General features: G+C 50.5%; 1 protein-coding gene across 2 annotated transcripts; it reads right to left on the bottom strand.

The window, feature by feature from the left end:
• Positions 1-2,410: 2,410 nt before the first annotated feature.
• Positions 2,411-10,562, bottom strand: si:dkey-202l22.3 (7 transmembrane receptor domain-containing protein). Of its 2 annotated transcripts, none has more exons than XM_038786129.1 (2): positions 10,380-10,562; positions 2,411-4,312 (listed from the first exon to the last, which is right to left on the bottom strand). In XM_038786129.1, the coding sequence occupies exon 2, from the start codon at positions 4,293-4,295 to the stop codon at positions 3,183-3,185; it is 1,113 nt and encodes a 370-aa protein (XP_038642057.1). In that variant the 5' UTR covers positions 4,296-4,312; positions 10,380-10,562; the 3' UTR covers positions 2,411-3,182. The 2 variants fall into 2 exon arrangements, with proteins under 2 accessions (XP_038642057.1, XP_038642059.1); XM_038786131.1 differs by lacking the exon at positions 10,380-10,562 and adding an exon at positions 9,978-10,029.
• Positions 10,563-10,931: the final 369 nt, after the last annotated feature.

The following is a 10,931-nucleotide window of genomic DNA, read 5'->3' as shown; positions in this document are numbered from 1 at the left end:
GATGGGAAATAAATGCTAGCCAAGCCAGCGATGCCTACATCCACAAAAAAAAACATAATAAATAATGCGACACGATGGCACAGTGGTCTGCAAGGCTACCTCACAGCTCCAGGGACCCGAGTTCGATTCCCGACTTGGGTCACTGTCTGTGAGGAGTCTGCACGTTCTCCCCGTGTCTGCGTGGGTTTCCTCCGGGCGCTCCGGTTTCCTCCCACAGTCCAAAGATGTGCAGTTTAGGTGGATTGGCCATGATAAATTGCCCGTAGTGTCCACAAGGTTAGGTGGGGTTGCTGGGTTATGGGGATAGGGTGGAGATTTGGCTTAAGTACGGTGCTCTTTCCAAGGGCCTGTGCAGACTCGATGGGCCGAATGGCCTCCTTCTGCACTGTAAATTCTATGATTGGCAATAAGGTCTTCAGGCCTCTTTCTGAAATATTCTTCCCAGACCTCTCTATGACGTGCCATTCTTTTTTAATTGGCACAATTTGGACCAGGCTGACCTTTATTGCCTGCGTCGGGCCCAGCTCAGGGACAACCCCATTGCTGTGGGGCCTAGAGTCACATGTAGGCCAGACAGGGAAAGGACGGTAGATTTCCCCCCCTGAAGGGACACTAGTGAACCAGATGGGTTTTTGCGACAGTCGATGATCGTTGTCACGGTCGCCGTTACTGAGACCAGCTTTCAACCCCAGATTTTGTTAGAGAATTCAAGCCGAAGTCTTCTCCTTACCCCCTCTAGTACAATCGCATCCTTACCCAATAGAAAAGAAACAGGTCGGAACAGTCCTCGATCCCAGTTTTGACTGCTTCATCCAGGCACTTTCAGGGATCTGTACACTCCAATGTCCCTCTGTTTCTCCACGGAATTCCCTTTCGGAATTCCGATCGCCATGCTATCATAGGAATCGGCCCCTCGAGTCTGTCCCTGCCATTCAATGAGATCATGGCTGATCAGTAACCTAACTCCATACACCTGCCTTTGGCCCATACCCCTTAATATCTTTGCTTAACAAAAATCTATCTCAGATTTAACATTAACAACTGTTCCAACTTCAACTGCTGTGTGTGAGAGAGAGTTCCAATCCTCTACCAGCCTTTGAGTGAAGAAGTTCTTCCGAACATCTCTCCTGAACAGTTTAACCCTAATTTTTAGACTCTGCCCCTAGTTTTAGAATCTCCAATAAGTAGAAATAGTTTATCTTTATCCACCCTGCCTAACTTGAAGACTTCGATCAGATCACCCCTTAACCTTCTGAATTCTCTCCAAAACAGGTCCAATTTTAGTAATCTCTCCTCATAACTAAACCCCCGTCAGTCCAAGTATCATTTTTGTGAAGTTGCATTGCACTCCCTCCAGGGCCAAAATATCCTTCCTACGGTGTGGTGCCCAGAACGGTGGCACAAGCAGATAGCACTGTGTCTTCACAGCGCCAGGGTCCCAGGTTCGAATCCCGGCTTGGGTCACTGTCTGTGCGGAGTCTGCACTGTTTCTCTGCGTGGGTTTCCTCCGGGTGCTCCGGTTTCCTCCCACAGTCCAAAGACGTGCAGGTTAGTTGGATTGGCCGTGCTAAATTGCCCCTTAGTGTGCAAAATGTTTAGGAGGGGTTACTGGGTTACGGGGATAGGGTGGACGTGAGGGCTTAAGGGGTCGGTGCAGACTCGAAGGGCCAAATGGTCTCCTTCTGCATTGCATGTTCTGTATGTAGATCTACGCACAGTGACTCCAAGTGGGAACTAGCCAGGGTTTTGTACAGCTGTAGCTTAACCCGTGTCTCTATATTTCAGTCCCCTTGATGTAAAAGCTCACATTCCATTAGCTGTTTTGATTATTTTTTCCACTTGCTCCAGGTACTTTAAGGATCGATGCACCTGAACCGCCTCCACCACCACCACCCCCTGCCCCTGCCCCCCAGTCGCTTTGGATGGCCACTGTACCTAACCTCTTTCCATTTAGAAAGTACCCTGTTCTATCCTTTTTCGGTACATAATGGATAACCTCACACTTGCTTCAGTTAAATTTCATCTGCCACAATTTTGACCATTGACCTAGGCTGTCAACATCTCCTTGCAATTTTATGCTATCATCTCGACTGTCCAAACCTCCTGAAATGCTACGTATTTGACCACCGTTTTCTGTGGCCTCCCATGCCTCCATCCCAGTTCCAGCCACCCACCATCCTGCCCCCCCCCCCCACCCCATTTGAGGAGAGTTCTTGGGGTGCTTGCTTGCTGCTGTCGCCAATCTGACATTGGGCCCAGTTTTGTTGGCCCACCATTGAAGATGGAGAGCTCCCTCCCGTGGCCTGGCGGAGTAACTGCACCCCGCAGAATATTCCTGCCTCGCCCAGAAGGACCCCGGCCCCAAGCTGGGCAGGCTGCTCCTCGCCTGAGGGCCGCACCTCAGCCCTGCCCCTGTGATCTTTGACCCACCCGGGGGTGGGGTGGGTGGCGTGGTGGATACGTGGCCTCCTCCTCCTCTTCCCCTGGTCGGGAGAGGCAGCACCTGCGGGTGTAGTCACCCTGGGTGCCTACCCCCTTCTCTGTGGGCACCATGTCCGGGTGGTCTTGGAGAGGGAGCAAACAGTGTCAGCTGGCACACGTAAAGCTTCCCGTGGCCAGTGGGCACCGTGGGGTATATAGAGTGTCTTAATGCGATGGTTGGTGAGGGTCTTTAGGTTTTGTTGCTTTACCCTGAACCTCTTTGGTTTAATTGGACCACCTGCTCTGTTATTAGGGCAGTGGTGCTCTTAAAGGGACAGTCATGGTCCTGATTCCTGCGGCCCTTGGACATGTAAAGCTGCGAGCGGCTTCGATCGAGAACGGCCTAGTTATATCCGGCTTCAGGTGGGACAATATTTAGTTGGGCATGTTAATCCGAGGTGCCCCTCGGAAGAGGGAGGGAGGTGGTAATCTATCTGGACCCCCTGTCCTGCTCACTCGCCAGTGCTTGGCGACGGTTTGAGACACAATTGGCGTGACTTCCCGGACCCGCCATGTTTTGATGGCCCGTCGGCGTTCAGACTGGCGATCGATGGAGAGTTGAGGTGGGTAATGGCTGCTGTTGCCACCAAGAGAGGGGAGGGGGATGAGAAAGAATGGGCCAATAAGAATTGATGGGAAGCCAACGATGATGACCCAGGACCCTGTGGAAGTCCCGACAGTGTGGACGAGGCGATGGGAGCTCAGAGCGCGTGGACCACGTACGAGCCATTGTCAGTCCCGGCCTTCGGGCCCTCGGACACCAGGCTGATGCTGGTGTGGAACGGCGACAGTCGGGTCGACGGGAAGCTGCTCGGCCTCTTCCAGCGGCGGAAGTAGCCCCGGAGCTGGAGGCGGAACTTGCGGTGCAGCGAGGCGTAGATGAAGGGGTTGTAGCAGGAGGAGCTCATCGCCACCCAGTGGCAGGAGACCTGCACTACGTTAATGTACCTGGTGTCGATGATCGTGAAATCCACATCCAGGTCGCGGATCAGGTTGAGGATCTGGAGGGGCATCCAGCAGATGGCGAAGGTCACCACCGAGATGACCAAGAGGAAGAAGGTCTTCCTCTTCTTCCTGTTCCACCGGACCTGGTTTTGCTCCACGGCCCCCGGCACGTTCCTCCTCTTGAGGTGGACGGTGATGGCGCAGTAGGAGATGGTGACGGCCAAAAGCGGGATCATGTAGGACACCAGGATCACGACGCAGGAGTAAGCCAGCCTCTCCGTCTCCATGCCCCTCCAGAACTCCTCGCAGATGTTTACGTCGTTGCCCGTCACCTTGAGCTCCACGTAGGTGGCGTAGATGGAGGCCGGGCTCGCCAGGGCCAGCGAGAGGGCCCAGATGCCCCCGACGATGAGGGCGCAGCAGCTCAGTGTCACCCTCTGCCGGATGGGGTAGGCCACCACGATGTACCGGTCGACCGCGATGGCCGTCAGCGAGAGGACCGAGACGTAGACCATGGCCGACTGCATGAGCGAGACAAAGTGGCACATGAACCTCCCAAAGAGCCATCCGCGCAACTCAAAGGCGTAGGACAGGGTGAGGGGGACGCAGGTCAGGCACATGAGGAGGTCGGTGACCGAGAGGTTGCCGATGAAGAAGTTGGTGGCGTTGTGGAGCTTCTTGTCCCCAATGATGCTGCCCACCAGGAAGACGTTGCCCACGCAGGCCACGGCCACCAGGGCGCAGTATAGCAGGATGAAGAACGACTTGTACTTCTGCAGTAGAATGGTTCCAGGGAAGTTCATGAGAGAGCTACTGTTGAAGAGACTACTGTTGTCCAGGGTTTCGTTCTCCATACTTTTCGTCCTCATCAGCTTTCAGTAAAGACCTTTTGGATAAAACACATCACATCAGCAAGGTATAAGCCACAGGCCATCAAGTTAAAGAGCTGCCGTTACTGTGTAAAGCCCCCTCTGTTCACCCAGTGGGTTGTCGGGCTCAGTACCACACTGGATGGTGTGGGCACCCACTGAGACTTGCATTTATCTAGCGCCTTTCACCTTCTCCTTTCGTCTTTTGCACTGGAGTCATTGTTTTAATGTAGGAATGTGGCAGCCCACTTGTGCACAGCAAGATCCCAAATATTGACACACTCACTCACATTTTCACACCCACGCACAAGCTCACTCACACACTCTCCCTCACAAACTCACACACACTTACACATACACTCACGTACACACTCATCCACACACACTCTCACACCCATGCACAAACTCACTCACACTCTCCCTCACAAACACTTACACATACATTCACATCCACACTCATGTACACACACTCATCCACACAAACACATAAACATTTTTTTTAGAGAACCCAATTATTTTTTTTTCCAATTAAGAGGCAATTTAGCGTGGCCAATTCGCCTGACCAACACATCTTTTTGGGTTGCGGGGGTGTGATGAATGTTATCAGTAGCTGCTGTAACGGTACCTTACCTTAATGCATTGGCCCTTTAAGATCGGGCTTGGAACCCTGGGGGACTCCGCCTCTGGCTCCGCCCCCAGGAAATGGTATATAAGATGCGGCTCACTCTGCAGCATGTGATGAGCACACTTCTTGGCTGCTGTTCAGTTCTCAGATGATTAAAGCCTTTGAATTACCTATCTTCTCTCCTGTGTCGTATTTGAGGGTATCTCAGGGGGCGAAACCCACGCAGACACGGGGAGAATGTGCAAACTCCACACGGACAGTGACCCAGAGCCGGGATCGAACCCGGGTCCTCAGCACCGTGAGACAGCAGTGCTAACCACTGCGCCACCCTGCCACACACACACATACACTAACTCACACACACGCTAACTCACACACAAACTCGTACACACAGGCACATACACTGTCTCTCACACATAAACACACACACTCACTCACACAGTGACACACACTCACTGACACACGATCTCTCATACTCTCCCTATTTACACTCACACTTGCACACGCTCAGTTCCACTCTCTCACACATACACACACGCACACTCACTAACACACGCTCTCTCACACATGCACTTACACATTCTCACACTCCCTTCTACTCTCTCTTACTCACACACTCTCTCACACACACACACTAACTCACACAAAAACTCGCACATACACACTCTCACACACTTACACACTCTCTCGCACATAAACACACACATTCACACACAGTGACACACACTCACTGACACACACTCACACGATCTCTCACACTCTCCCTATTTACACTCACACTTGCACACGCTCAGTTCCACTCTCTCACACATACACACACGCACACTCACTAACACACACTCTCACCCGCGCACTTAGACATTCTCACACTCCCTTCTACTCTCTCACACACACACCCTCTCACACTCACACACACACTAACTCATGCACACTCACCGACACACACTTACACGATCTCTCACACTCTCCCTATTTACACTCACACTTGCACACACTCACTTCCACTCATACATACATACGCACACTCACTAACACACTCACGCACGCACTTACATTCTCACACTCGCACTCACTTCTACTCTCTCACACACACTCTCTCTCTCTCTCTCAGTCACACACACTCACAGATACTGCGCTCCGGGTTCTGCTCTTCCTCTTTCTGTCCATCCCGAGTGGGAAGGTGTGTTTGAAGTTTTGATCCGGAAAGGGAACGTCGGCCAGTCCAGCACCGAAACATCAGCCGGCATTGTGGTGGCTAAGTGGCGTTGGGATTTGAACCAGTGGCCTCTGGCCCAAGTGGAATGAATGGTTGAGAAGGTGGCAGCCAATGGCTAGGATTTTGTGACCAGCTCATTGCCGTGCAGATTGAGGATGTTGTGAAATGGGGCACGCTCTAACTTTACTGAAGTCCCTCCTCGGCTCCAGGTTTATTCTTTTGAGCTGAAAGTCTGTTCAATTCTGTGGCAAGTGCAGCATTTTGCAAGTGGCAGGTTGGCTGCGATCTCCCTTATCTTTCTGTAATTAGCGGGCAGCACGGTGGCGCAGTGGTTAGCACTGCAGCCTCACAGCGCCGAGGCCCCGGGTTCGATCCCGGCTCTGGGTCACTGTCCGTGTGGAGTTTGCACATTCTCCCCCGTGTCTGCGTGGGTTTCGCCCCCACAACCCAAAGATGTGCGGGGTAGGTGGATTGGCCGCGCTAAATTGCCCCTTAATTGGAAAAAATGAATTGGGTACTCTCAAATTTAAAAAAAAAGAATCTTTCTGTAATTTGGAACCATTAACCCAATAAAATAATTGGAATGGTGGCTAAAGTATTTGCTGCTTCCGACCTTCGCTACAGCCCTCCCAAAGCTGGCAACTTTCGTAGAGTTACTGCTCCAGGGGGGGTCGGTCCAAGTGGCTGTGCTTCACTACGCGAACCCAGTGACTGGCAACAGCTTTTCGACTGTGGAGTGCATCGCAGTCGAGCCCTGTTCTCACACTTCGTCCGCCCAGTGCGCCTTCCCAGCACGGGGGTCACTGCGCGGAGTTTGATGTCTCCCCCTTGGCCCAGGGATGGTGACCACCCGAGGAGTTGCGTTCACTCAACATATGTTGCGACCGAGTCCACCACTCACAGACTGAGTCATGGGGGAACTCTCAGCCAATGACAGCCGAGACTTAGGGATCACCAAGTTCCCCCGTTCTCCCTTACCACTTCCTTCCCAACGCTAAACTACCCCTCTCCTTAGCCCCCCTCCCCCCGCTACGTAACCTCCCCTCCCCTCACCTCTCCCTCCCCTATCCTCCTTCTCTCCGGTATTATCCCCTCGTCCACTTCCCTATTCCCAACCTCCCCCCTCTCCAAATCCCCGCTCCCTATCCTCCGCCTCCCCGTCTCCTACCCCCTTTCCCTCATTTACCTCTCCCCCCTCGCTATCCTCCAGCACCTCTCCTTCCCTCTCCCTTCACTCTCCCCCCCCCCCCCCCCCCCCCCCCACACACACACACACACAATAAGTGGTAAAAATCAAGTGCCTCATTGGTCGTAAAGTGCTTTGGGATGTCCGGAGGGCTGAGCAGATAGAACATTACAGCGCAGTACAGGCCCTTCGGCCCACGATGTTGCGCCGACCTGTGAAACCCCTCTAAAGCCCATCTACACTATTCCCTTATCATCCATATGTTTATCTAATGACCATTTAAATGCCCTTAATGTTGGCGAGTCCACTACTGTTGCAGGCAGGGCATTCCACGCCCTCACTACTCTCTGAGTAAAGAACCTACCTCTGACATCTGTCCTATATCTATCTCCCCTCAATTTAAAGCTATGTCCCCTCGTGCTGGACATCACCATCCGAGGAAAAAGGCTCTCACTGTCCACCCTATCTAATCCTCTGATCATCTTGTATGCCTCAATTAAGTCACCTCTTAACCTTCTCTCTAGCAAAAACAGCTTCAAGTCCCTCAGCCTTTCCTCGTAAGATGGCGCTATATAAATGCACGTCTGCCTTTCAGGGGAAAACTAGTGGGGGTGGGGGAGGGGGGGGTGGAGGAAAGAATCAATGAATTTGAAAGTTTACACCTTGACTTATCCCATTGTCCTCTCAAAAACTGAACACAGCGGCAAAAATTTAATTGCGGCATACTGAATCTGGCGTAGAATTCCAAACAATAATTTTCAAACTGGAATACAGAAGACAATTTGTTATCCGTAATTCATAGTCCCAGCGATCCCCATGGAGTATAACTGGACTAACTCTGGTTGTTGAGATTTTTAGATCGAATATCAATCTTGCGGGGATTTTATATCTTTAAAGTGGATTGTTCCTGCGTAGAATACCCAGCAGTGTTGCAAACCTGGGGCCAAGTAGGTTGGAATACAAATTGTTCCATCTTTTCCTGCAATCTGCACCCCCCGCCTCCCCGAATTTCAGCCAGATGGGGGACAGAATATTGAAAGAGGCGCCAAAGGAGGTAAATACTCGGAGAAAAATGACAAATGAAAACAAAGAGGAAAGTCACTGAGCATCGACCGAATCGGGAGGAAAGAATTAGAGATCTCAGTGGGGCAGCGAAGGAGGTTTAGAGAGAGAGAGAGAAGGAGGGAAGTGCTGGAGAGAGTGGAGACGCGGAAGGGGGCAGAGAGAGAGAAATTGGAGGGCTGAAGGGTAGTAGGAGAGGAGAGCAGGAGAGAGAAGGACTGAGGAGGAGGAGGAGAGAGAGAGAGAGAGAGAGAGAGAGAGAACGGACAAAGGAAAGAGGGAGGGGGGAGAGAGGAAAGGACAGAGAGAGAGAGAGAGAGAGAGAGAGAAATGGGATAGAGGGGGCGAAGAAGGGCAGGAGTAAATAACAGTAGCGAGAGGGACAGAGGGGGAGGACAAAAGGAGAGAGAGAGAGAGAGAGAGAGAGAAAGGACAGAGAAAGAGAGAGCAACAGAGAGTAAAAAGAACCCAGACAGGAGATAGTGAAGGCTGGAAAGAGAGAGGGTATGACAGCGGAGAGTAGAGGAGGAAGGAATGGGAGAGATAGAAAGATAGATAGAAAGATAGATAGATAGAAAGATAGATAGATAGAAAGACAGATAGATAGATAGATAGATAGATAGACAGACAGATAGATAGATAGACAGATAGATAGATAGATAGACAGACAGATAGATAGATAGATAGACAGACAGATAGATAGATAGATAGACAGACAGATAGATAGATAGACAGACAGATAGATAGATAGATAGATAGATAGATAGATAGATAGATAGATAGATAGACAGACAGATAGATAGATAGCTAGACAGTCGGACAGATAGATAGATAGACAGATAGATAGATAGATAGACAGACAGATAGACAGACAGACAGATAGATACATAGATAGACAGACAGATAGATAGATAGATAGAAAGATATATAGAAAGATAGATAGACAGACAGACAGACAGATAGATAGATAGATAGATAGATAGATAGATAGATAGATAGATAGATAGATAGATAGATAGATAGATAGATAGATAGAATGATAGACAGACAGATAGATAGATAGATAGATAGATAGAATGATAGACAGACAGATAGATAGATAGATAGATAGATAGATAGATAGATAGATAGATAGATAGATAGATAGATAGAATGATAGACAGACAGACAGATAGATAGATAGATAGAATGACAGATAGATAGATAGAATGATAGACAGACAGATAGATAGATAGATAGATAGATAGATAGATAGATAGATAGATAGATAGATAGATAGATAGATAGATAGAATGATAGACAGACAGATAGATAGATAGACAGACAGACAGACAGACAGACAGACAGACAGACAGACAGACAGATAGATAGATAGATAGATAGATAGATAGATAGATAGATAAAATGAGCAGAGAAAGAAAAGCAGGACCAAGAGAGCAAGACAGAAAGAGCAAGGGGCAGGATGGAGAGCGAGATAGGAGAAGAGGACGGAAGGAGAGAGAGAACCGAGAGAGAGATAGAGAGGGATACAGCAAGAAACATAGAGACGGAATGAATCTTCGCTGTGAGTTTAATCTTTAGGTTTTCTCTTACCCCCCTGTGTAGTCCCTGGGTCAGATCTTCCTGTGAAAGTCCTTTATCGAACATGAGCGATTGTGAAAAGCGTGCTGTCACTCAGTCAGTAACAGGTTTCAGAGAGCCGAATCAACAGCAGACAGGATTACACGCAGGAATGCAAATGGAACAGTCGGCGCCTCTTCTCGGGGTTTTTAACAAACAATTCCACACACTCAAAATAATCAGCTTGGGCAACAATCTGGGATCATTTGAACAACATTTTTGCAGAGTATTAAAACCTCCTGAATGGGAATCGTTCACCATTCACACCAAGCTAATTAACTTTGGAGCAGGCATTAATTTTCAGGATGATCACACAGGGGTGTACCGGGAAGAAAATGGGCTGAAATTTAAATTGTTGTTTTGCCAGTCACTCACCGCTGAATCTCCGGCAAATGGGCAGCTGACGCTGGTTTGAAAGTATTTCTGGGATCACCGGCTCTCCCGAATGACCGTCTCACTCCTGTCGCAGGTGCCCCATGCCCCCTTGCTCCTGTTGCCCGATGCCCGCTCGTTGCCAGTCCTGGTGCACCTTCCGCTGCTGAACTTGATGCCCCTCCTCTCGCTCTTGTTGCCCAATGCCCCCTCTCTCGCTCCTGTTGCCCGATGCCCTCTCTCGCTCCTGTTGCCCGATGCCCCCTCTCTCGCTCCTGTTGATGATGCCAACCCCCCACCTCTCTCGCTCCTGTTGCCCGATGCCCCCGTCGCTCCTGTTGCCCGATGCCCCCTCTCTCGCTCCTGTTGATGATGCCAACCCCCCACCTCTCTTGCTCCTGTTGCCCGATGCCCACCCCCTCGCTCCTGTTGACGATGCCCCCCCCCCCCCCCACCTCTCTCGCTCCTGTTGCCCGAAGCTCCCTGGATGCCCCAACTTTAAGGAGGACTTGCCAATGCTGAGACACACAAACTCTCGCAGCCTGCCAGAGATTT

Source organism: Scyliorhinus canicula, chromosome 27 (genome assembly GCF_902713615.1).
Source record: "Scyliorhinus canicula chromosome 27, sScyCan1.1, whole genome shotgun sequence".
Classification (NCBI taxonomy): domain Eukaryota; kingdom Metazoa; phylum Chordata; class Chondrichthyes; order Carcharhiniformes; family Scyliorhinidae; genus Scyliorhinus; species Scyliorhinus canicula.
Note: the sequence above shows the minus strand (reverse complement) of the source record. Positions and strands in the feature narration are given on the sequence as shown.